The 27,805-nt window shown below is 37.1% G+C and overlaps 1 protein-coding gene across 2 annotated transcripts; it reads left to right on the top strand.

Moving 5' to 3' along the window:
- Positions 1 to 27,261, top strand: LHX3 (LIM homeobox 3). 2 transcript variants are annotated; one of them, XM_089677026.1, is made up of 6 exons: positions 1 to 607; positions 18,511 to 18,682; positions 20,510 to 20,712; positions 24,202 to 24,353; positions 24,750 to 24,921; positions 25,459 to 27,261. In XM_089677026.1, the coding sequence occupies exons 1-6, from the start codon at positions 538 to 540 to the stop codon at positions 25,875 to 25,877; spliced, it is 1,188 nt and encodes a 395-aa protein (XP_089533152.1). In that variant the 5' UTR covers positions 1 to 537; the 3' UTR covers positions 25,878 to 27,261. The 2 variants fall into 2 exon arrangements, with proteins under 2 accessions (XP_089533152.1, XP_089533151.1); XM_089677025.1 differs by lacking the exon at positions 1 to 607 and adding an exon at positions 13,781 to 13,933.
- The last annotated feature ends 544 nt before the right edge of the window (positions 27,262 to 27,805 follow it).

Genomic DNA, 27,805 nt, shown 5'->3' with positions numbered 1-27,805 from the left:
AGGTCACCTGACAGCAGCCCCTCTCCTCATCCTCCACTGAGCTCTGCCTGCTGGGTGACCACATCCTCCTCCTCCTCATCTGCTCCCACAAGGAGATCAGTCATTCTGCTCATCCCTCCCCAGGAAGGGTCCCATCACTGCTCCTTCAGGTCCCCCTGTCACCAGTGCCACCTTGCTTCAGGTATCAGTGAACTGACCGGTCCCTCTTCCAGATCCAGCAGCTGAACAAGTACCTACCTCACTCTAACTCCACCAGGAACCTACTTACCTCCAGGGCACCACAGCTCCACCTACAACTGACTACCTGCCACCCATCTCCAGCAGGGACCTGACAAGTGACAAGACCAGGCATTCCTCTGCTTTGCCAGGACGTCCAGGGCTCATCTCATCCTCCCAGCAAGAAGCCACCTACCTTCCCTGCTCACAGGACACTCAGCTGCCCATCCCCCATCAGGGCACCTAGTGATCTTCATGGCAGGGGGGTGTCAGTAGTGAGCCCACCTGTGATCGCACCCAGGAACAGCCAGGAGGGTCAGCATGCTGCTGGAGAGGGTCCGGAGCAATTCCCAGAGTTCCTCGGAGCTGTGCCGCTTCCCAGGCGGAGGAGGTAAGGTCACCTCTGGTCACTTCACTGTCACCAATGAGTCCAGGACCCCATGGATGACCCTTGTCAGGGGAGGGGGGGGCATGAAATACAATTACACCCCAATGCAATGATCACATCAAGAATTCATTTATGAATTAGATCGCATACAATAGAAAATAACAAAACATAAATGTAATATAATAATTGCTACACCAACAAAGTATTATTTCGTTCCATTAGTACCTTCCGAAAGTCCTCGGATCCCAATACACAGAACTTCCCACCTAGTCCTCATTTCTGGACGGATTTCGTTGTCTTCTTATCTTGACAACAAGCACCAGATCAATACTTCGTTTGTTTGTTTTGTTTTTTGTTTTTTTACGACAACATACTCCTTCCACCCGGTGTACGATTGTACATTCCATGAGTTTGTATGTTGTAATCATACAATCGGCCGATGTCATCGAGTGATCGGTGGGTGAGGCTGCGATTTATTGTGCGATTTTATAGAATACAAGACAACCGAAGATTTCAGACAAGCTCTGCATTTTGTTAAATAAAGAAGACTTTGTAATTTGTTGAGAAAGATTTTTTAATGCTTATTTCTTGCAACTCATATAAAAGTATAAAAAAAGAAAAACTAATTAAAAGTAATAGTTATATTATGCTGAACGAACATGACTTGGATCTCCATGTATTTCTGGACCGATGTCTGGCTTGTCTATGTGCAGTGCACACGGCGATGTACGATGCGGTGCATGCTCTGTATGGCCTCCATGGGAAGGTGTCTGGGGAATTTGAGTTTTTGGGTTTGTTACAAATGTTAACGAATTTTACACACATGCTGCACACATTAATATTGAGTGGTTTTTGTCTTGCATTGTTAATGGGCTGCATTGTGTGAGTCGGCTGTGGACAGATGTACAGCGAGTCCCTGAGTCTGCCTGCTATAGCTGTCAGTGTCACATAATACACCCCAACATAGCTCCTGCCGCACGAACTGCAGGAGGACATATCTCCCCAACAGGGACTCTTACCCACTGCTCCAACGGCCACCATCCGCAGTAACAACTCCAAATTACATGTGCCCACCTACCTGAACATTTCTGCTTTGTTACAACGAATTTACCAGATTGGTATGGTTAAGAAAAACGGTGGAATAGTAAAAAAGAGAGAGGGGAGAGAGAATAAAAGAGAGAAGAGAGAAAGAGGAAGAAGAAGGAAAGAGAAAGAAAGAAGGAAAGAAAGGGAATGAGAAAGAAAGAATGAGAGAAAAGAGGAAAGAGAAAATATAGAGAAAGAAAAAAAGGAAAGAGAGGGAATGAGAAAGAAAGAAAAAGATAGAGAGAGAGAAAGGAAGGAAGGGAGAAAGAAAGAAATAAGAGAGAGAGAGAGAAAGAGAGAAAAGAGGAAAGAGAAAATACAGAGAAAGAAACAAAGGAAAGAGGGAATGAGAAAGAAAGAAAAAGATAGAGAGAGAGAGAAAGGTAGGAAGGAAGAAAGAAAGAAAGAAATAAGAGAGAGCAAGAGAGAAATAGAGAAAAGAGGAAAGAGAAAATACAGAGAAAGAAAAAAAAGAAAGAGGGAATGAGAAAGAAAAAGATAGATAGAGAGAGAGAGAGAGAGAGAGAGAGAGAGAGAGAGAGAGAATAAGGAATAAAGAGAAGAAGGAAGGAAGGAAGGATGGAAGAAAGAAAGAAAGAAACAAAGAAGGAGAAGAAGAAAATAAAAAGGAAGAAAGAAAGAAAGAAAGAAAGAGAGAGAAAGAAAGAAAGAAAGAAAGAAAGAAAGAAAGAAAGAAAGAAAGAAAAGACTAAATAACTAGTTTTTATTTTTTAAATCTTTTGTTCAGTGGAAATGTGCAGTGTAGAAATTAAACAGAGGATACATCTCCTTGGGATTCATCCACTCCACCCCACACACACACAAACACACTATTTCTTGTCACATCAATAATCATCTCTTTACATTTGGTCCAGCTGATTTTCACATTGTAAGGCACATGTCCTCTGCTTTCTTTCAATATGACATTTACATGTTCAAAAGTGATATTGTCACCTTGAAAAAGACAACCCTGGGACTGATTCAGTGAAGAAATGGATTGCTTAGCTTTGAAAATAAAGCAAATCTGCATTCACCTCAATCCAATTTGTGGCTAACAAAAACCCTCTTTTTAATTTCTGTTGCCCAAGCTTAAATATTCAAAGTGAACGAGGTCAAGAAAGAAATTTAAAAAAAAGAGCAATATATGGGTCTAAACTGTCCAATCAATTTGCATCCAGTCTGGCAGATCCTTATACTAGCTAGTTGTTGGTAGATCTATGGAGATGCTGAGTAGTGTTGAGCTTTTTCTATATCTAAATAATAGTTCTGTATATATCTATTTTTTATCATTTTATTACAGGGGTATAATAGAATAAATAGATGTCAGCTAGACATATATTTTTTGACTTTTAATGGAAAAATGTGTTGCAGAAAAAGTGACAAAGACTTGGAGATTGGCTGTGTGTCTCCATTTCATATTAAGGCGAGATTCATTGGATGGTGTGCAGGCTGGGACAGAGTGTTCAGATTACTTGGGTACACGTTACCTCTACAGAATGGAGCTGTGTATGGTGATGATTAGAGGAGGAGTGCAGTGAGTGCAGGTTATATGTAGATCACCCTTGTTGGTAAATTTTAGAAGTAATCACCATAGTATGTTAGCATCACTTCACTACATGTGTCACAGTTTTATATTTTTTTTTTATTTTCCTCTGGTGCAGCCATGCAAGGTAGCCAATCAGCTTCTAACTTCATCTTGTTCAGTTAAGCTTTGAGAATAAAACCTGAAAGCTGATTGGTTTCTATGCAGAGCTGCACCAGATTTTGCACTCTTCAGTTTTAGTAAATCCCCCCCCCCAGTGTCCCTTTAAGGAACTTACTGCCAACCACACTGTCCCCCTCATATATGTAATTATATGTTTCATTCTGGCTTTCAGCCGCCAATCAGATTCACAGCTGAACTGGAAAATGACAGTTGGAGATGGAGAATGAAAGTTAAATCTGATTGGATGTTGTGAATTAGCAAAGAATAATTCTTGTCTATGACTGATGACTAAGACAGAGGGATTGATTTACTAAGGAAGTTCACTACGCAAAATGAATGTCCACTTTGGAAAAAAAAAAGGATAGTAAATAAAACAATCCTGTTTTCAGTTTGATTGCTCAATTATGGATTAAAGACTTTAAAAAAAAAGCACAATTTTGCTATTATATGATTGGTTGATTGAAGGGAATGCAGTTTCATCTTATTTACTAAGCTCAGTAAACATTCTCTTTGCTGGGTGCACAGTCTGTATTCCTTTAGTAAATCAACCCCAGAGGCTATGTTCACCATCTATTACTGCTGCAGAAAATTATTAATATTAATATTATTATTAATAATAATACTAATAATAATAGTGGCTTAGGCCTTTATAAAGGATGATGCCCTTCCTCATGTTTTTGTCAGGCACTATGCTTTGCAAGCAGTAAGAAGAAAACAAATGCCGAAAATCTATGAGAATAGCTATCCTGGCTGTTTTAGGTACAGCATTTTCAGAGTATAGTACTGTCCTCCTATCAGGAGCCTGCACCAAAAAAAGGAGATGCTTCCATTTTATCTGAGCTGCAGGGAAGCTTGAGATTCCTCTCAGCATCCCCCTATATAACACCCTCCCTCTCTGGTGCTGGTGGATTTACTTAACGCCTCTAGGAAGGTCAAACAATAGAAAACATGTAAATACAATGACATGTAATTGTAGATATTGTGGTTTGGTATTTGTTTCTGCCCCTGTTCCTATTCTATCCTAGGCACAGGCCCATGAGTATGGGGAAACAATGCCGTGGATGTGTGTCTGCTTTATTTGTGGCATCTTGGTGCATAATATCGAGTTAAGGTGTCCATTTATGAACCAGCGGTAATAGATCGCTGCTCAGTTCTCCGGCATTCTCGGAGAACACAGTTCTCCTGTGAATGCAGTTTATGAAGCAGTTCTCCGAACGAAGGGAGAACGGTCTCCAAACGCTGGAAAACGGTCTACAAACTCTGGAAAACGGCTGATTTTACTATAATCTCGCGAGATTACAGTAAAAGATCAGTTTACTAAGCAGAAGTAAATTATCTCTGCTTAGTTTTCGGTCCCTCTGATTCTCCAGCTCTGGGCTGGAGAATCTGGAGGGAGAACACAGATCTCCAGAGAAGGGCTGACATGATCTCCTGAGTGTCATAAACTGTGAATGACCAGAGAATAGCTGAGATCCGTTGAATCGCAGCTATTCTCTGTGTCATAAAAGGACACCTTAGTTGGTATGGAATAGGAATGTTGCTGCTGTGAGATCTCAGTGCTAGCGGTGTAGGAACAGCACAGGGCACTATGACTACCCATAGGTAGGGAATCCTTAGGAAACATTATGTTATTGTTACATGTGGGTAAAGCTGGCCACACATGCTACAATTTTTGGAATCTCCTTTTGATCTACCAGCGTCTGTATAGTGCTGAAGCCTGCCTGGTTGAAGACAGATGGAACGAATTGTGCACATAGGCCCTCTTTTTACATATGTGTTAGTAAATCTAAATGAGATTTTAAAGTGTATGGCCAGTTTAAAGGGACAGGTGTCAGCTAAAATGGAACTAAACCCATCACTTTACCTGTTTCCTACAGCTACATTCTAGGAATGCTTTGTTACTGGTGCTATTACGCTTATGTTAGCTCTCAACTGAACTGTCAACCATCAAATGGCTGGTGTTATAACTGATTACATGTGCAGGACAATTGCAGCTACAGATCAGAAAGAGGCCAAGATGGCAGCTTCATTGGCTGTAAAGGATAGGAGGGTTTAGTTCCACTTGGGATCATGGCTTTGAGAGGCCCACACCATTCACATTAGGCACTTATGGTCCAGTTATGGCCTTCACTTATATTATTATTATACAGGATTTATATAGCACCAACAGTTTGCTCAACAATATAATGGGAGACAATACAGCAACAATACAGTTCAATACAAGAGGGAAAGGAGGGCCCTGCTCCTTGGAGCTTACAATCTAGGATGGAATATATGGATGAAGTGAGGAGCTTGGAGGATATATTTATAAACTTTATAGAATGTCTTTATGCCATACTTCATTAGGAGACAAATAACTTCTGCATTAAATAATTAATGCAAATTAGTCACATGTGCAAATCACTGAACTGTACAGTAGACTTAAATAATTCAGAAATCAATCCCTTTTACCTTTTCACATCCATGCAGACATTGCCAAGTAACCAGCAGTAGAAAATTGGTGGCTTTGTGGTCTTTTGTTGCTGAAAATCAGGAGTTCTGCAGATAATTATTCAGAATGGCAGCACCCAGGGCATATTTAGTATTTAAATGATACCATTAATTTAGATACTGACAGACTTGTACTAAACGTGTCATATCTAATTGGTGAACTGCTGCAGGTCCAAGTACTTTTCCTGCTAGTTCCTAAAAGTGGACACCATGGAGGCCAGACCACTGACGCTGCATGCCATAAATAAGGCTGGCCATTGAACAGTTGAATTTTTTAAAGTTTTTTTTAGAACACTAGATAGCGGGATTAAATCAAGGATCTTTTTTTTTCTCATTTCTTCTCTGAATCAATTCAGTTCTAATAGTGAATGTGATTTCTAGAAAAAGTGTACAAATTGTAATGCGCATGTGCTAGGCACAAAAGAAAGAGATTGGGATTCCACTCAAGTAGCAGGTCTGGACAAAATTTGAAGGGCTTTTGAGGAAGCTTAGTTCACTCAATGATGGCGAGATCGAGTGCTCTGACAAAAGTTTTTTGCAGAATTTCAAATAAAAGTTTAAATGAAAATCCACTGGTGTATGGCCAGCTTTAGTAAAACTAGGACCTGACAGTCCCCACACCAGCCTTTCTCAACCAGGGTGTCCAGGCACCCTGGTGTGCCTTCAGGCTTCTTCAAGGGTGCCTTGGCAAAATGCCCAAATGTTGTATACAAGCCAGCAGGTGAATCAATCCTGCCTTTTAGTACACAAAGTTACAGGTTTTCATGGTGCACTTTTATGACCTTCTAGCTGTCAGCATCCTAACAACCAATGACATCATCAGTTGATAAGGAGGACATTGGGTGCATGCACATCATCCTTGTTTGCCCCTCTCTGTCTGCATTGGGGTCACATTAGCAGACTTAGGGAGATACACACTGGAATACTAGTCAGTACCAGTATGCAAAGGTGTATTTGCTTTGGAAGAATAAATCACCTCTAACGTTGGGTGTACCGGATGGTTGTAGAATAGTTTTTTACATTTTAGAATGGGATGCCTTGAGATTGTGCAGAATTTCAAAGGGTGCCTTGAGATTATCCATCATTTTAAAGGGTGGCTTTAGATTATCCATCATTTTAAAGGGTGCCTTGACTGAAAAAAGGTTGAGAAACACTGCCCTACACTATACACAGAGCAGACCTCACCTGCCCCAAAGAAAAAATGTCTCCACTCCCCCTACAGTGTGCTGCTGCGCTGTGCACTTTCCAGTCCCTTACCTTCCCAGCATCCTCTACTCCATCACACCTGACCTATCAGTGGTCGTAATCATTGTACCTGTTGCACACGCACACACACACACACATTACAATCTGACTGTACAATTTTCTTTAGAGATTTAATTGTAGGATAGCTTTGGTGGGTCATTATATTTCATTGTTTTGGTAGAACTAAGGTTGATCGTACAGAGATTGTGCAGTCAGATTGGGATGTGTATGGTGAGCCTTATAATCAGAATTATTAACTGGATGGTTCTTAGGGAGTTGATAACATCATGAAACAAATTTAAAGGGATCTTGCCAAAAGAGAAAAGTGGACGCTGCTATTGCTGACACATTTTCAGACTCAAGTTCCAGGGTGGGATCACTCACTGAGCTTACATGCAGTGTCAGGATACCTGATAGGGACATTTTCCGGGTCAGCGACTCACCAAGTAATGATGAAAGCAATATGATAACTGAGATAATGATGATGGTCCTGGAACTCACATTTTCAGAAACAAGTCAGCAATGTTTATTTCAGTTCTGTCAATTTTTCTCCTCCACCTGCTGTTTCAGTTCTTGTTTGAATGAGGCTGATTTACTAAAGAAGTTAAGAATCTTCACCCCGAAAGTAAATATTTATTTTAGTTATTCAATTATATGAAATTAAAATACCAGTTCATCTATCCTAAAGAATGACAATTCTAACTGAATGATCTCAATTTATTTAGTAAGGTAAAGCACATCTAAACCCCCAAAACAAGAAAATAATATGTTGCAGTCCTTAGGTGTGTTGGTTGCATTTGTTTTATTTATTTATTTATTTTCACCTGGTGATCTAACCATTAGCACACTTCCTGTCTTAGGGTATCTCCACTCTGGATGAAAGAACAATGGAGCCACTCTTGGAATGCAGCTTTACCAACCTGTGGAGAGGGTAGTGTTGGATGGACTAGTACATATTCAATGGATTTTACATAAATTACTTACAAATCAAAGCCTAACTCCAGCTAACACCTTTTAAGCAGTTACAGAAACAGTGTTTTTCCCTTTTGGGATAAAGATTTTACATAAATTATTAAAAGCTGATCATTGTAAGCACCCCTGAGAGTGTTAAACAGTTTGTCTTAACCCTCTAACTGCTACTTTGCCTGGGCAGCTTGGCTGTTAATTGAAATTGAAAACAGATTTACTGGCAGGATTATAAAGAGGAAAAAAAAATCAGAAAACTAATGCAGCCACCACATTTAAGAATTGGTGAGTTGAAATATATTAAATGTTTGGTTTTTGATTTAGATACACTTAACCCCAGTGTTTTTTTTAGGACAGAGCTCCTCACAAGAACTTTAGGGGCAAAAATGTTTGCTGACCATGTTGGTCAGTGATTATTTAAGGAATCACTCTGCCCAAAACTGACAAGTAAGGGTTTGGTATATGCTGAATCTCTGGACTGTGGTGGTGAGATTTTGGCATTTCATTGTCTACTCTAAACACTTGCTGAGTTTTACATTATGGAGAATGCAACAGGAGGAGTGGGGAAACCTTAATGAGGTGGGAGCACCCAAAACTCTCAGGTTGGAGGAACAGAGCCAGGAAAGATGGCTGTAGATAAAGGAGTATTTGAGAAAAATGAAGAGACGGAAAGGCAAAAAGTACTTATAATAGACAGATAGATAGACATATAAAGAATATCAAATAGATAAAGTGTGTGTGTGTATATAGTACATATACCATATATTTATAGTTATATATTTTGTTTACAAATCCCACTGGAGATTAACCCTTTAATAAACACACATTTAAATGACTGTCTATGAGCTGTCATTAACCCTTTCATTGAGCCCATGGAGAGGAAGAATTGAACACCCTCCTCCTCTCTCATTAATCTCCCGCCGCCTCATTTTATGGCATTAGTGTCGCACGACTCCTTCAAAGTGGCCGATCAATAAGGCGTAAAATTATTATTAAAGGCTAAAAGTTGGATATAACGGTGAAACATCTCACACCTTTCACCGCAATGTGTTTCATATACTGGCAGGATATAGGCAAATGGGACATTGATTTTAAATTCATCTGCAGCATACAGGCCAGCACTAGACTTGATTTCCCAGGACACCGCTTTACTCCTCGGATCCGTGTCAATAACATTTATCAGAGGCCTGACTTTCCTGACGGTTTATCGAGCCACCTGCAACTACCAGGGTAAACTGTTATTCCAGGCAGAGCTCATCCCAGCCTGAGGGGAAATAAATGCAACACCAAAATATCTCATCACTATTGTTCCAAGTAGTATCAGTTTGGTATTTGTAAAATGCCAAAAATATGATGAGTATGATAATTATAATGGCAATAATACCAATAGTTGTTGACGGAAAGAGAGAGAGAGCAATGGACAGAGACAAAGGGAGGAAGGAAGGAAGGAAAGGAAAGGAAAGGAAAGGAAAGGAAAGGAAAGGAAAGGAAAGGAAAGGAAAGGAAAGGAAAGGAAAGGAAAGGAAAGGAAAGGAAAGGAAAGGAAGGAAGGGAAGGGAAGGGAAGGGAAGGGAAGGGAAGGGAAGGAAGGAAAGAAAGAAAGAAAGAAAGAAAAAAGAAAAAGAGAAAAGAAAAAGAACTAGTTTTCTTTTGCTCAGAGAAGATCTGCAATGTGGAAAACAGAGGATACATCTCCTTGGGATACATCCACTTCACAAAAGGAAAGAAAAGGAAAGAAAAGAAAAAAGAAAAGGAAGGAAGGAGAATCAGAGGATACATCTCAATGGGATACATCACCCCCCCCCCCTTATACACACACTGGGATTTATTTACTAAAGCTGGAGAGAACAAATTTAGGCTCACTTCTGCATAGAAACCAATCAGCTTCTAACCTCAGCTTGTTCAATTAAGCTTTGGCAATAAAACCTGGAAGCTGATTGGTTTCCTGATATTGCACTCTCCATCTTTAGTAAATAAACCCCACTGTTTCTTGTCATATCAATAAATAATTTCTTTACATTTGGCTCATCTGATTTTTACATTTATGTTATATTTCCTCTGCTTTATATCAATGTGATATTTACATTTTCAAAGTGATTTTTTTGCCTTGGAAATGAAAGCTGATACTTTAGTAAGAACAATTGCTTAGTTGAGAAAATAAAGTAAATCTGTGTTCACCTCAGTCCAGTCTATTGCTATTTTTAATTTCCTTTGCCCAAGCCTAAATATTCAAATTGAACAAAGTATCACTTTATTTACTGTATGTGGACATCCTCCACTATTTAGTGAATCTGGTCCATCTACTGTACATGCAGAGATGAGTGGGATGAGTGATGTTATGATAAATTCAAATACTATATAGCACTGAGGGGGAAGAATTCATTTTCTCATACTGTTTGTTTAAAGAATGAATGGTGGTAATGTAGTTGACCCTCTAGTAAAAATATATATATATATATCTGAGATTTTTGGGAAATAAATTACCATCCGCCAATCTTGGATTTTATTATTTTCTCTGTATTTCATGTAATAAAAATTCTATCTATCTATCTATCTATCTATCTATCTATCTATCTATCTATCTATCTATCTATCCATTTGTCTATTGATCTTTTATATATTTATTGTATCTATCTACATCACACACTTGAATCTATCAGTTATTTGTCTATTAATCAATCAATCAATCAATCAATCTATCAATCAAAACATCTATCATAAAAAGATAAAAAGACACAGCTATACAATCGATCTATGAATTATTGCTCCTTTGCCCAACAATGCATTTCACAGTATATTATTAGACCAATTCTAGGAAGCTTTATGGAACTAGAATGCCCAGCATGTCCAGGAGGTATTAATAGAACTGATTATTTTTTTCCATTAGCTTGGTTAAAAAGACAATAGTTTATTTCGTAGTCGAGCAAATGAAACATGGTATGCAATATTTAGCAGAGCTGTACATACAGTATATACAGTTTATATAAGAGCTGAATATGCAGAATAATTTACAACTGTACATGTGGTATAAGCAATATATTTTATCTACGTACATGTAGTATATAGAGTATATGTCAGAGCTGTATATATAGTATATGCAGTCTAACTCAGAGCTGTACATGTAGCATATATAGTATACATCAGAGCTGTGTATGTATTATACGGTGTATGTATCAGAGGAGCTATACATGGAGTATATGGAGTATATATATTAGAGCTGTACATGTAATCTATGCAGTATATATCAAAGCTGTACATGTAGTAATATGGAGCCTATATCAGAGCTGTACATGTAGTTAATGGAGTTTATACTAGAGCTGTACATGTAGTGTAGGCAGTGTATATCAGACCTGTACATGGAGTATATATCAGAGATGTATATGCAGTATATGCCGTATACCAAACCTGTACATGCAGCATATATTAGAGCTCTATGTGTAATATATGGAGTATATAACAGAGCTGTACATGACGTGTAGGCAGTATATATCAGAGCTGTACATGTAATATGTAGAGAATATTTCAGAGCTGTACATGTAGCCGAGGTAGAATATATTAGAGCTGTAAATGTATATATGCAGTATATATCAGAGCTGTACATGTAGTATATGCAGTATATATCAGAGCTGTACATGTCGTATACAGAGTATGTATCAGAGCTGTACATGTCGTATACAGAGTATATATCAGAGCTGTACATGTAATATGTAGAGAATATTTCAGAGCTGTACATGCAGTATACAGAGTATATATCAGAGCTGTACATGTAGTATATGCAGTATATATCAGAGCTGTACATGTCGTATACAGAGTATATATCAGAGCTGTACATGTAGTATACAGAGTATATATCAGATCTGTACATGCAGTATACAGAGTATATATCAGAGCTGTACATGTCGTATACAGAGTATATATCAGAGCTGTACATGTCGTATACAGAGTATATATCAGAGCTGTACATGTAGTATACAGAGTATATATCAGATCTGTACATGCAGTATACAGAGTATATATCAGAGCTGTACATGTCGTATACAGAGTATATATCAGAGCTGTACATGTCGTATACAGAGTATATATCAGATCTGTACATGCAGTATACAGAGTATATATCAGAGCTGTACATGCAGTATACAGAGTATATATCAGAGCTGTACATGCAGTATACAGAGTATATATCAGAGCTGTACATGTAGTATACAGAGTATATATCAGAGCTGTACATGTAGTATATGCAGTATATATCAGAGCTGTACATGTCGTATACAGAGTATATATCAGAGCTGTACATGCAGTATACAGAGTATATATCAGATCTGTAGATGTAGGGTTATAATTGACATATAAACCTTGACTGTCTGGCATGCTGAGTCTTGCAGTTCCTCAGGTGATGGGGTCTCTGTAAGTAGCCCGACCATCTTATATGAAATGTATCTCGATGAGCTGTGCAGTGTCTGTCCGCCTCTGACATGTCCATGTTAGCGATAAGTGTGAGCGATAAATATCGGAGAATGATAAGCTGAGCTCATTGTACACACTTCTTTCATATACACAACCGGCTGCAATGAATTCTGTACTGCTGTGTGGATTAGATGGCGGCTGTTTGTTTTATTCATCTTGCTGTTTGGTGGAAGATTTTTGTAGAATTTGTGTAGATTGTCTTATTGAAAGTGTATTAGAGATCTGTACAACGACTTGGTGTGCTGTGAATATTATTATTATTATTAATAATAATCATAAGAATAATAATTCTATTGAAGTCCAATGGATTGACCTATATGTGTGTAGGTTGTGTTTAGAGATTGACTACCAGCAGTGTAGTTTGCTTTGCATTAAATATATAATGATAACAACTACAACAATAATAATAGTAACAACAACAATAATAATAATAATAATAATAATACATAATAATACTAATTATTATTATTATATCTCAGTCTTATACATTGTTCTGGAAGTGTGTAGATTATGTTGTAAATTGTATTTTAGACATGTGTGGTTTGACTTCCAGCAGTGTGGTGTGTTGTATATCATCATCTTCTTCGTCTACTTCTTTTTCTTCTTCATAATAATAATAATAATAATAATAATAATAGTAATTATTATTATTATTATTATTATTATTAAAAAAATCTATCACAGTCCTATGGATTGTTCTGTAGTTGTGTAGATTGTGTTGTAGGTTGTATTATAAATGTTTAAGTTGACTTCCAGCAGTGTGGTGTGCTGTGGCTGTGCATCAAATATATATTCATCTATTGCAGTCCTATAGATTCCTCTGTATTTGTGCACACTATTGTATTATACATTTGTAATATTTATACTATTATAATATTATACACTTTGGTGAAGACTTTTAGATTGCACTATGGTCGCCCAGATTGTCCCTTGCTGTAAACAAGGCATTGGCCAGTTAGCTCCATATTCACCCCAGGGGTGAGTGTCAGCTCTTGGGTCAGTGAATTCCCCGGATGGGCTCCAGCCGTCAGTTATTCTCAGGTATCTCTACTGTAGATAGATAGATGTTCAGCTGGTCCCACACAGCTCCGCAGCTCCCCCTAATGTCCGATCAGCGCACAGCACCCCGCAGAGCTCGCCGGGCTCCACTCTCCCTCTAGCTTGAGGTGGAGCAGCAGCATTTGGAGACCCTGGGGCGCTGTGGGGGTCTCTCCTGGGTTGGGGTACCGTGGAGGAAGGGGGGACAGCAGTATTGGGGAAGGGATGAGCCATGGATCAGGCTATAAAAGATCTGACAGGCAGCAAGGAGCCTTCAGCCCCCAGCACTGACATGTTACTGGCTCTGCTGGCTCACAATGACGAGCTAAGGAAAGGTAAGTGCTCCTCCCGGCTACCTACCTCCACTATTACAATGTCGTGTATCAGTGCTAACAGTGCTCTTCCTTAGAGCAGATGCTGGGGTCTTCATTGTAAGCATCCCTACAGATCACTATTATATGAATTATATATTATATATTGCTATTCAATGTTATTATCATCATCCCTGGCAGTATTTAACCAAAATAACTATAATAACTAATAATTAACTATATATAATATATTGTACTTCCAAATAACCATCACTACATAGTATCTATGTATCATACCTCTCTCATTCTTTGTACTATTATATAGACAGCTCTGTCCAGTATAAGCACGAAGCTATTTTGATCATTGTCATGCACGTACCAGTAATATATATATATATATATATATATATATATATATATATACATATATATACATATATATATATATATATATATATATATATATATATATATATATATATATATATATTAACCCCCCGGGATTGTATACTTTCTTCAATACAGATACAGTATATTAATTGAAATAAAGTTTGCTCAGTACTGCACACTACAACTTGCTACACAATCTAATGTATTATTCTATTCTTTAAGAATCCCCTAAACCATGGAATCATTAAATCACCTCTTCTTCATTGTACAGTATTATATATAATAGTCAGCATAATCATTTTCTAGAAAACTTTCATGCTGAATACCAGCATTTTCATTCTTATATCCAAAGCGTGTACACTATTTGATTTTATACTAATAAATAATATTAATAATAATAATAATAATAAAAAATAAATAATAGTTTTTTTTAAATAATATAGACTGCATCAGTCTAATCATCACTGTCCTAGAGCACAACACCCGTTATTATAACCATCGCTAACATTTCTTTCACAGCTCTCAGTCTCTAGTTTTATTATAATCCTCATTTCATCCGCATCCACCTTTTCTTTCCTATTGCACATTGCAGACATCATATCACCGATATCTCTAGAAAATGTTACATTGTAATTATTTAGAGCCATCCGATGAATGGAAGTGCTACTGCCTTATACAATTTCAGAACATCCCTATATATATATATATATATATATATATATATATATATATGTATATATATAATTCGTTGTACAAGTATTACATTCATATTTTTAGTGCAGATAATAGGCTTCAAATTTCAAGTACATGTATTTACAAATTTGGAGGTATTTACCATATATTTACTAATTTAAAAATAGATATGATACAAATGCATACATCAGTCCAAATATTACTGTTGCCACTAAAAAAAATATAATAATAATAATATGCCATATACAATAATCACGCAATAACAAATTACATACAATTATGTTCATTTATAACTTTAGGATTTTCAGATCTATAGATATGTCAATACTGTACATATCTTAAACAAGTAAATTTATCTTTTTTGCTAAAGCTAGAGAAGACTTAAAGATTTTAAAATAAATCTGATCTTTTTTTTCTGAAATCAATGTCACTGTAATATCAATGCATTATAAAACATTATCTAAACAGCAATATGTTCAACTAATATTTTAGATTCAAATTCACAAAATTTTGTGTAGTTAATAGGTCCATAGGTTCACAATGTTTCAATTCTTTATGTTAAATTTGTTGGGAAATAGTTAAATAAATAACTTCAGTTTATTGTTCTCCTTTAAGAATACATTTTTATAATTTTTTTTAATATGTATTAAAAACATGCATAATTTTGTTTTCAGTTTATGTAGAAATGAATCATTTTATAAGAATTAATACCTATAAGTAATGCAAAGAATTAAATGAAATTACTTGTTTTTATTTAATGTAAAAAGGAATAATTGTAAGCATAGATATCAATATTTTATGAGAACAGAGGAATAAATAGAATGATAAGCTAGTGATCTAAACTTGTGAAAGTTTTTTTAATCATACTTACTGTTAGCGATAATATATGGATTATAGCAATACCAACCCTTATATAATGTAATATTACAGTATTATATTTAATAAAATAGTTACATATTTTATAAACCAAATAATGTTGTAGATTATTCTCAATAAATAAATAAAACAAAGAAAAATGATCATAGCAATTTAGTGATTGGGATGAGGACAGATAGAGCAATAGCCTTACTATGATTACTTACTGAAATAATTAAATAATATTCTAATAATCAAATATATCAAGAAATGGGAACCCAGTTTGATTCAGAAATGATCTGGCTGTTATTTGTTCAATGTAAGATTAACAAAAAATAATAATTAAAATTAAATTGCAATCATTGTATTATTACATGTTAAATGAAGTGGATGAATATTAGCATTAATGTAAAATTAAATGTGTTCTATTGATATAAAAGTTAAAATTTGTGACAGAAATCAATTAGAAAAAAAAGCATATTTGAAAAAAATATGTATTTTTTAGGGGTTGAAGAATGTTTAACTCATAAAAATTTACTTTTTTGTGGTGGAAAAGGTTGAGTATCGCATATTTTTTAAAATTTTTTTGATAATTTTTAAAATGGAGGAAAAAGAAATGCCAGTTCTTTTAATGACAGCATTAAAATTTCATCATACATCAGCCAGACAAAAGACAGGAGTCACTCCATCAATATGAGACTCTGTGACAGCATACGGTCCAATAAATAATTAAACACACAAATACCCACCTGTTCTGCATACTAAACAGCAAAAACCCAACTGCCCCCCTTCACCTGCCTGGATGCCTGGCTGTGTACAGACAGACAATAGAGAGACAATTCAGTGTACCTGTACACACCTACAGATACACATCCAGAGGCAGTGTATTAAGTATATGTGAAAAGGGAAATACAATCCTAATAAATAGTATACAGGTGCCTTCTTTCCAGATAGACAAACTACATTTATTTGTGGTGGCAATGAAAAAGGACTGTCTTTTCACATATTTATGGTCTATGTATCAGAAATAGATGCAGATTTTTTTATCTATTAAAGATAGAGAATAATTCCATATTTCTATCTATGAAAAATAATAGATACAGATATAGAATCTATCTGTCTATCTATCTATCTATCTATCTATCTATCTATCTATCTATTTATCTTATATAAGATCAAAAGATACAGAGATAATCTATATATATATATATATATATATATATATATATATATATATATATATATATAAATTATTATTATCTATCTATCTACATTATTTCCTAATTATATCTAATTTTATTCAAATCTATATCTATCTGAAATAAAGAGCAATATGCACAGATCTATCTATCTATCTATCTATCTATCTATCTATCTATCTATCTATCTATCTATCTATCTATCAATCAAAAAAGATCAACAGGTACAGTGATAAAGTATCTATCTATCTATTTATCGATCTTCTATCTATGTATCTATGTATGTATGTATCTATGCATCTATCTATGTATCTATGTATCTATCTATCTATCTATCTATCTATCTATCTATCTATCTCATGAAAAAGCATTTTCTCTACCTGACTGGGCTTGGAAGAAAAGGGAGGTCTAGCCCAAATCTTAGCATCTTAGCTTCTAATAAGTGAAGAGCAACTTGACATGGAATGTGGTCTCTGTAGAAGTGACTGGAATATCCTTTGTCTGATTAATGGGGATGGAGATACATTTTCTATACGATGGGACTGGCTGTGTAGAGTGTATGGCTTATATAGATATGTAGCAACCACATTAACTGGCTGAACATTTCTGCCAACTGAAATGATGGGAAGAGTTCAGTGTTGGGTTACAAGTTTGGGATACCTTGTATTCATAAGCTTTATTAAGTTCAAATCATATATAGGCGAGTTGGATGCAGGGGCGGACTGACAACCCATGGGGCCCCTGGGCAATAGGGGATTATGGGGCCCCTGTGTCCTTGCCCAAACTCAAAAAAGCCTATGAAAAAGGTACTAGGGGCATCTCATGGGGCCCCCTACTGACCCTGGGTCCTCGGGCAGTGCCCAAGTTTCCAAATGGTCAGTCCGCCCCTGGTTGGATGTATTCCTTGGTATTTCAGTTGTATCTGGGCTATAAACCTGAAGTTCTGTATTGCCTCAGGGACCGTTACTTGCATGTCTTCACCCAGAACTCCTGAAATCAGCAATACTTCCTCCTCCTTTTAGATTTTGAAGGAAATAGATATATGTGAATAACTTCTGATTTCAAAAGGTATGACCCATGAAATGTTAATTTTACAGGATTCAGTATAATTGTATGTTGGGCAGTTTTATTTGAGATCTTATCCCAATTTGTACAAAGTCTTTAATAGTGTGCCCCAAAAAAGGCCGCACTCCAGTCTTGCCTTAGGCCACCTATCAGTTGTCATAGTTCCCCCTCCATTTGTGGTAATTTGGGTAAAACTATAAATCTATAAAAACAAAGGCAATTTGCCAGAATCATGCATGGCCCTAAAAGGGTTTTATAATAGTTATCGCCTTTTCTCTCCAGAAGCAATATTGTCTTCTCTGTGTTTTCTAGACCATGTGTTCCTGCTCTAATTCTCTGCTGTTTACGTGGAATATGTAAAGATGGACTAAACTAATTAGCTGTATTTTTGTGTTTCAGAAATCCCTTTGTGCGCTGGCTGCAACCAGCACATCGTAGACCGATTCATCCTGAAGGTGCTGGACCGCCACTGGCACAGCAAGTGCCTGAAATGCAATGACTGCCAGATCCAGCTCGCTGAAAAATGCTTCAGCCGGGGTGAAAGCGTCTACTGCAAAGATGATTTCTTCAAGTAAGTGTATTATATTATAGAAGTATTGTAGAAGAATAATGATCATGTATCTTTCCATTCAGTGTTTAACCATCTTGTTAATAGCAAACTGTTTTTATCAAAATGCTCTTTCAATAAATGCATAAGTGCCCAAGCTGTAATTCTTTTAAATGTATTTATTAACAAACACATGAAGCATTAGAAAAATAGACAATAAAGTACTAATTTGTTGCCTTAAATTGGAAGTACACCCTAGAATTACTCAATGTTAGATCATACAACACACATACCTTGATAAATGCATAGCACCAAGTTTGAATTTTGTCCATGCTCCAGTTGTCCAGCAATCAGCATTGGAAACTGTCCATCATTTACAAGTGAAACCATACAAATCATGGTGTCACTCTGCTCTCCTTGCACCTCGAACACAGAAGAAGCGTTTGCCAGTTAAGGTGTCCGTTTGTGAACCAGAGGTAATAGATCGCTGCTCAGTTCTCCGGCATTCTCGGAGAACAAAGTTCTCCTGTGAATGCAGTTTATGAAGCAGTTCTCCGAACGAAGGGAGAACGGCTTCCAAACGCTGGATAACGGTCTACAAACTCTGAAAAACGGCTCATTTTACTATAATCTCTCCAGATTATAGTAAAAGACCAGTTTACTAAGCAGAGGTAAATTATCTCTGCTTAGTCTTCGGTCCCTCTGATTCTCCAGCTCTGGGCTGGAGAATCTGGACGGAGAACACAGATCTCCAGAGAAGGGCTGACAGGATCTCCTAAGTGTTATACACTGTGAATGACCAGAGAATAGCTGAGATCTGTTGAATCGCAGCTATTCTCTGTGTCATAAAAGGACACCTAAGTTTGCGATCACAAGGCATAGATAGCATAGGCATAAGCAAAGTAGGACTGCATGTGTCATGGTACAAGGTTGGCAGTTTCCAATGCTGATTGCTGGATAACAGGCACAGAATTCAAACATGGTGCTATGCATTTATCAATGTACGTGCGTTACATGACTGTTTATGTTCACAGAATAATTTTAGGATGAACTTCCACTTTAAGACTGTTCCATCATTCAATACAAGCCTTTGAAAGGCAAGAAATTCAGGTTTAATTCTTTGTGTATGAGAGATAAGATGGTGATCAGTGAGATATTTCTGATGCAATATATTGGTCAATGAATGAAGACACCTTTTCTATTGTTCATAGGCTGCTATTCTCCAGTTTGCAGGAAAAGCATTCCTATATAACTAAAGAACCCCTGTCAGTTTTTTTGTTCCACAGGGGAGATTTCCCATCACTTCCTTTCCCATAGTCAATAGAGGAAGTGAGAGGAAATCCCTCCAAAGTGAGGGAATCCTGGTGTGTCACTGCAGTAACCAGAACCCCCCATTAGAAGATTTGTCCCCATTAGAAGATTTGCTTTCTCTTACAGTTCTGATGACAACCCAAAATTTTGGATTTTCTTTTATTTCCACTTTTGATAATAGTCAGGGGGGGCAAAGGCAGCAATAAAACCTGATTTTGGCCCACTTTGCTGCACTTTGTCCGCAGTGCGGGTGTAGGTGGGGGTTAGCTGTGCTTTGCCCTAAACTTCCATTATGTCCCATAGTTTTGGTGCATTTTCAGAAAGCACACTAGAACCATGGGAACACTGCCAAATAGCGTGAGACTATTATTGCATCAACTTTTAGCACTGGATTAAACCTTCCCAATCATGATGACATGCTCATGAGAAGAATTGGCTATGCACAGGTCCTAACACAGATTATGGGTATTGTGGAAGGAACAGGAAACCCAAAAAACAAAGTTTGTTTTCACAAAAAAAATTTTTTTTTTTTACTTGTAGGAGGTTTGGGACAAAATGTGCGGCCTGCCAACAAGGAATCCCCCCCACTCAGGTGGTGAGACGAGCTCAGGAGTTTGTGTACCATCTACACTGCTTTTCCTGCATCATCTGCAAAAGGCAGCTGGCAACAGGAGATGAATTTTACCTTATGGAGGATAGTCGGCTGGTGTGCAAGGCGGACTACGAAACAGCAAAGCAGAGGGGTACATGACCTTCCCTTTAATCTATATATTTAGATCTCCCCCATACCTCAGTATTTTCAGCTACCTGGACATAACTAAAAAAGGACACATTTTGCTCCGACATTTTTTTTTTTTTTAAATTCTATATTTGTGTATGCAGCACAGCAAGTGCTCTGATATATATATATATTTTTTTACAAATTCTTTATTTGTGTATGCAGCACAGCAAGTGCTCTGATATTTTCAAAAGTGGCATGAATATACTCAACTTCCATAATGTTTCTGTTTGTTCAGCGCTGTGGTCCTGGTGTACATGGGTGGCCATGGGTGTATTTAAATCTTAGTTCTATTTGTTTATTCCACTTATCAAACCTAATATTGTATGGCAGAGCAGTAAGATAATCAGCCTTTTAAATGGTGGTGTAATTATAGTATCATTATGCCTGTAAAAGGCTCTTTTTGTATCTATTGTTTTCTGTAGGAAATACTAACATTTCTGGTGACTAGTGGGAACTGCACAGTCTTAACATTAGAGAATGGCTGAAATATATATATATATACTGTATATATATATATATATATATAGATCTAGTGTGTTGTAATTCACTACTTTTTCAAAATAAATTTTAATTCATTTTGTTTTTAAGTTTGAATGAAATGAAATATTATCATCTGTTGTAGCAGGTTATATGTCGAAATGCCACAGTGTGAATTTGCCCAAAAAGTATTAAAATTTATAATCAGCCAAAGATATTTTTTTGCAGTTTTGGCAAAGGAGCTGTAAAGAATTAGAACCCCTATCAGGTGTTTACTGCTATCTGGGGATCCATTAGAGAGATTTCACCTTACTTCCTGTCGACAACTTTTTACCAGACAGAAAATTAGGTGAACATAACTGCAACACAGACAGAATGTCTTTAGTAGAGAAAAGGAAGGCTAAATCCCCTGTCAACCTTTCCCTTTTTGTCTTTGTCCTTGTTACAGATTTCCCTTCATTTCCTGTCTGGTGAAACCACTGTCAGCAGGACAGGAAGTGAGGGAAATCTCTCTAATGGAGCCTTGGATAACAGTATAAACCTGACAGGGGTACTAACCTTTTTCTGCTCTATTCAAAACTAGAAAAATGTATTTGGCTTAAATGTAAAGCGTATGCTTGGACAAAACTTACAAAAAATGCATTCAGTATAGCTCCTAACCTCCTGTTGTAAGCTAACAACTCTACTCCTTTCCTCATCTTCATAATATAATTGGGAGGTGTTCTATAGTCCAAAGGGAGAACTGGGCAGGGCTGGCTACCCTGCTTGGGATCTTAGTGCAGCAGAGTTAGTGTTGTCAGCTCACTGCAGGAAGTTAGGAGCTCATTGGATTTTTGTAGGATCAACAAATATTTTTCTGTAGTTGCAGAACTAGGGACAATTCACAGCAAGGCATTGATCTGTGTTTTAGAGCAGCTGTAAAACGCAGATCAACAGAAGAACATCTGAAAAACAATAATTTCCAATGTGTCCTATTCACACTATAATGCTGCGTTGATCTGCGTTGCGCTAAAATCTAACATGTATGCATTTTAGCGCAACACATCGGATGTAAGTGGATGCAGACAGATGTAAACGGATGTGAACACAATGCACAGGATATCCTGTAAAAATGCAGCACGTTTTAACATACATTAAATTGCATGTCAATGGGCATCAAAAATGTGTGTCAACGGATGCCAAAATGTATTTCAATGGATGTCAGTGCGCAACTAAAATGGATAGAAATGTACATTCATTTTCTATACATTTTAGCACAAGTCAGTGTGAATTGAAGGCATAAAACTTTGGGGAAATGTGCGTATATTGCAGAAATGTACGGAATAAGATTATTTTAATTTTGCCCAGACAAACACGCTAATCACTTTGACCAATTTACCATAAAAAAAAATACAAAAGTAAAACTTAAGTGTCCAAACAGAGAAGTAGCTTTGAAGATAATGTGAACTGGACTTTCTGGAATCCCCGCACAACTCTTCACGGCTGTCAATCACCGGGTTCCGGCTGGTGATTACTTGGTGAGGGAGAACTGTTAGTAAACAAAACAGTTCTCCTCCCTGTCAGCTCATGCACACTGCTTTGCATGGCTGTGCAAAGCACAGCCATGCAAAGCAGTGTACTTACAGTGAAGCACACAGACACAGCCCCATAGTAAAACACAACCAGCACACACTTAACCCTTTGATCGCCCCAGATGTTAACCCCTTCCTGCCCAGTGCCATTAGTACAGTATCAGTGATTTTTATTAGCACTGATCACTGTATTGGTGTCACTGGGGATGTCAGTGACACCAAGTCAGTTCCCCCCCGTGTCAGAATGCCCACTGCAGTCCCACAGCCCAGCTAAAAGTCACTGAGCGCCGCCATTACTAGCAAAAATCCAAGTATATATGCCACCATTTGTAAACGCTATAACTTTCACAACAGTCAGAAATATTGTTTTTTTTTAAAACCTTCAAAAATATTGTTTTTTTCTCAAAATTGTCGGTCTTTTTTTTCATAGCGCAAAAAATAAAAACACACAGGCGATCAAATACCACCGAAAGAAAGCTCAATTCGTGGGGAAAAAAAGGACGTGAATTTCATTTGGGTGCAGCATTGCATGACCGTGCAATTGTCAAAAATGGCCTGGTCAGGAAGGGGGGTAAATCCTCTGGAGGGCAAGTGGTTACAGTGATACTGTTTGTTTACAAACAGCAGCCAGAGATCTTTCTGCTAAATGACAGAGCGTTGCCTGTTGGTAAACAAACCAGTCTATCTGTCATCTAGCGGTTTTAGCACTACAGCCGCTAAATGATAGATCCCCACCGGCTTCTGTTTGTAAACCCTCCCCTTCCCTTGCAAGGTACCTTGTCTTCAATGTTTAGGTTCCCATGCCTACTTCCTGTCACACAAAAGAAATGTTGGACTCTGCGGGGAGATTAATCAGAATCTAGAATAATGGGGGCTCCAGATATCTGGCTACTCACCTAGGTGCATAAGTACAGAGTACTTAATGCCCCTTGTTACTTGCTCACAAAAAAAAAAAAGTGAATTGTAACTTAAAATACCCACACCATAAAAATTACTCTATTACGAAATAAACAAATGAATGAATAAATAAACAATCCCCCCCCCCCTCCCAATGTGTATCCCAGATCAACCATGTCAGGGAACTAGAAATTCTGTTGAGGAGATCTCATTGCTTAGGTTTCTGCAATATATAAAGTGTTAGGTGTAGGCATATCACTGATCCTTCCACCTATCTAATAAAACTATAGTACCAGTTTTAGCGAGCTATCCTATGATATTCAAACATACAACCACTAATTCAAATCATAATTTTGTACAGATGAATGATACTATGGATTAACATTTCACTGTTATTTAAAAACAGATTGTTTTACCTTGTAAAGTAAATATGCACACAAAGCGTAAAAATATATTATGTTTTTATGTTGATGGCTGATTATTGCACATTTCTTTCACTCATGCAGAAGCCGAATCCACAGCCAAAAGGCCAAGGACAACCATCACTGCCAAGCAGCTGGAGACACTGAAAAATGCCTATAACAATTCTCCGAAGCCAGCTAGACATGTCAGAGAACAGCTGTCATCAGAGACGGGGCTGGATATGAGGGTGGTGCAGGTACCCACTGTTATATATACTAAGAGCAATGAACAGTATATAACAAGTTAATTATGAGAGATAAACTTACTTGATCCCATTTAGTGTATATATCAACCAGGTATACCTACACCCTACAAGGCTGATTAAGGAAGGAAGTATGGGTGTTAAAGCTTTTGAAGGATTACATCATTGAATAGATTTACAATATTTATCAGCATCTGCGTGACTTATGAAAATGTTCTACAAGGTTTTAAAAAGCTCTTAGTTTGGGGGGGCACTGCAGAGAGAAGTAATTTTAAAAAATAGGCTGGCTTTGGTCAGATATCAGAAGCTATTTGTCCTCAATGTACACCTTCCCCTAGTCCCACTTAAATGTAATAATATAAGTCAACTAATGCGTTATTGTATTTCCAGGTGTGGTTCCAGAACAGAAGAGCAAAGGAGAAAAGATTAAAAAAGGACGCCGGAAGACAAAGATGGGGGCAATACTTCAGAAATATGAAACGATCAAGGGGTAACTCCAAATCTGACAAGGACAGTATCCAGGAGGATGGTCCCGACAGTGATGCTGAGGTCTCTTTTACAGGTATAGTTGGAAAACAAATTTAAAGAGGAAAATGTAGAGATGTCCTTCCCTTCAAAAGCTGTTTACTCTTTCTGCAATCATATTATGTTGCTGATGATAAAAATCTAAACATTGCTCCTTAAAAGCTGAACACTAGGCTACACCATAGAAATACAAATATGAGATTTATTTTATGTGCCCAAAGACTGGTAATCCTGTTTTGTGCTCTAGACATCCTTGTCAGACTGTGCAATCATAGTATTGATAGGTCACAATGTAGCTCCCTCACTGAGTCTAAAGCCTACTATACAGGGGATTACTGGATGCTAAAATAAAAAGATTTGTGTACACTATCTGTATTTATTAATACATGTACTGGTTTTCAAATGATCCCAAAATCTTGCAAGAAAATGAGATTTCTGATCTTCAGCTTTCCTTGTAGGCTGTCATGGGAACTCTCTATGTCAAGATGTATTTTTAACATATTTTGACCTATCCAGTAAATTAAAACAAATGTAAAACATTAATTTAATCATTTGTATAATGTTCTTATTGCAGATGAGCCTGCTTTATCGGAAATGAACCACTCCAATGGGATTTACAACAGTCTCAATGAGGCTTCTCCAGTTTTGGGCAGACAGGCTGGAAGCAACGGTGCCTTCTCCCTGGAACATGGTGGTATTCCAGCATCAGACCAGTACCATGACCTGAGATCCAACAGCCCCTATGGAATCCCACAGTCCCCGGCCTCACTACAGGCTATGTCAGGCCATCAGCCACTGATGTCAAGCTTAGCATTTCCTGACACAGGTTTAGGTATCATGGCTCAAAGCGGGCAAGGGGTGCCTCCATCCATGAGGGTTTTAGGGGCAAATGGACCCAATTCTGATCTTTCCACTGGCAGCAGTGGTGGATACCCGGATTTCCCTGCCAGTCCGGCTTCTTGGTTAGATGAAGTTGACCATGGCCAATTTTGACATGAAACTTCAAATCATCTTCCAATGACAAATGAAGGCTGGATATGAAGTTTTGGAAAAAAAGTTGGACTTATGGCATCATGCAATCAAAATGGTTCTATGGGAAATGTGACATCTCAGATGTGAACCATGTTTAACAGACGTTGGATGGCACTAGACATTATCAAAAGGGACTAATGTGATTAAGCTCTTCTTGACTGTAGCAGATGTGTCTGCTTTACGTTATCATAACGTATACTAATCGAAAGATAAAAGACTTTGTACCATGGATCTCAGTGACTTTCCTCTGCATCTTTAGCCTTGTGTTGTATGATAACATCTTCATCATCTTCTGCATTCTAATGAGATACCTTTGTGTTTTCTTCATCGTCAACATTTACAAAACTTAAAATAATAGGGAGAAGAGGGATTTACAGTCCCTCTGCACATAGCATCATTCTTCTACTGTATGTCTGATAGAAAAAATGTAGAAAACCTTAAAAGGGTAAAACACATTTGAATTTTCCACATATCCAAATTTGGAAGTAGATTGACTTTTCAGCTATCATTAACAAATACCTCTTACTCTTCAGTAGGAATCTGAGCAAATTGGTTTAATCTCCAGCTTTCTGGAAGATTTGTCTATCACCAATTGAGTCTAAAAACACGGTAGGGTTTGTGATGGAGCTTAGACTACCTGCTAGAATAAAACCGTGCAAAGAGCTGGATTAGTCATTTATTCTGTTGCTAAACAGTCGTAGTTCATTTCTAAACAATCAGCCTTTACCTGCATAGCTAGCAAAATCTAAACTCTCTCTCAATTAAATGTGTTACAAGAAAAAACGCAAATAGACTAACTTGCAGACCTTGCCAATGGAGGGTGCTTTTTTCTTTTTCAATGGAAAAAGTCCATTTAAAAAAAACAAACACTTTTCGTCTTAAAGTGAGTGTATGAGAATTGTTATATCTCCCATCTTCTCTGCCCTGTTATCCTGGCGATGAAAACATGTTATCATTTGAGGAATATTTGAATTCCTATAGACATGCAGTGTAAAGTATGATTATGTCCCAGATGCAGATGTGTTTGAAAATTGCACTTAATTCTGTTGCCAAAAATAAAATAACATACCTGCAGAACTTTTAACTACAAATCATGATTTTTTTAAAAATAATAAACATGTTATAATATCTATAATTTTTTAATAGTTCAGTTATGTTGTTTAATGTTGAGCTATTTGGCAAATAACATCTGTTTGGTTTATTGGTGGTATAAGAATTCAGTATGTAAATCGTCCCGGTAAGCTGAATGCTGTGGATTCTGTGTCTGTGAAAGTGTCCTCTTATTTATTTACTCTTTAATGATCAAAACGGTTCTAAACACTGAATAAATTTGTCAGCAAAATAATTAATTCTGTCTGCCTAAATTTACTCACTAGAAATCATTTAAAAGCCTGCTATAAAACTTTACTGGGATACAGTAAATACACTTAGTTAAGTTTTTATTTTTTGCTACTCGATTACAGTTTAAAGAATTCTATTCTTCTTTAAGCCTGGTTTTTCTCTTGTCTGTATACTTTTATGTACTATATTTACCGCCAAAAAAATATACATTTTAATCATTTACAATCAGGTAAATACATATCAATACAAATAAATATTTGCAGGTGGAAAGCTCCAAAGCACTAGCTATCTCAGAAAATTGTTCAACTGGTAGAGATCAGATTACACAGTCTGCTGAAGGACTCACCTCTGCCTTTTCTTATCATAAATTGTTCTGTCTGCTTGTAGTCAGTTGTGCACAAACTACAAGCAAGTGTGCAGACAAGGATAATCTTGTATCAAACATTTGCAGTCAAATATTGTATATTGATAGAAAACATCAGTTTAAAGATTTGTACACTTAAAAAAAAATCCCAAACCATTTCATACGAGCAGCTTAATAAAAATCA

The sequence above is a fragment of the Staurois parvus genome, unplaced genomic scaffold (assembly GCF_062004578.1).
Source record: "Staurois parvus isolate SC_StPar_1 unplaced genomic scaffold, SC_StPar_1.0 ptg000176l, whole genome shotgun sequence".
Taxonomy (NCBI): domain Eukaryota; kingdom Metazoa; phylum Chordata; class Amphibia; order Anura; family Ranidae; genus Staurois; species Staurois parvus.
Note: the sequence above shows the minus strand (reverse complement) of the source record. Positions and strands in the feature narration are given on the sequence as shown.

What these genes read in the sequence shown, in the direction of transcription:
- LHX3 (XM_089677025.1), top strand. Translation starts at nt 13,831, where the DNA reads ATGGATCAGGCTATAAAAGATCTGACAGGCAGCAAGGAGCCTTCAGCC. An exon ending in TGCAAAGATGATTTCTTCAA is followed by an intron (nt 18,683 to 20,509) that starts GTAAGTGTATTA and finishes TTTTACTTGTAG; the next exon opens with GAGGTTTGGGACAAAATGTG. An exon ending in TGCTGAGGTCTCTTTTACAG is followed by an intron (nt 24,922 to 25,458) that starts GTATAGTTGGAA and finishes TTCTTATTGCAG; the next exon opens with ATGAGCCTGCTTTATCGGAA.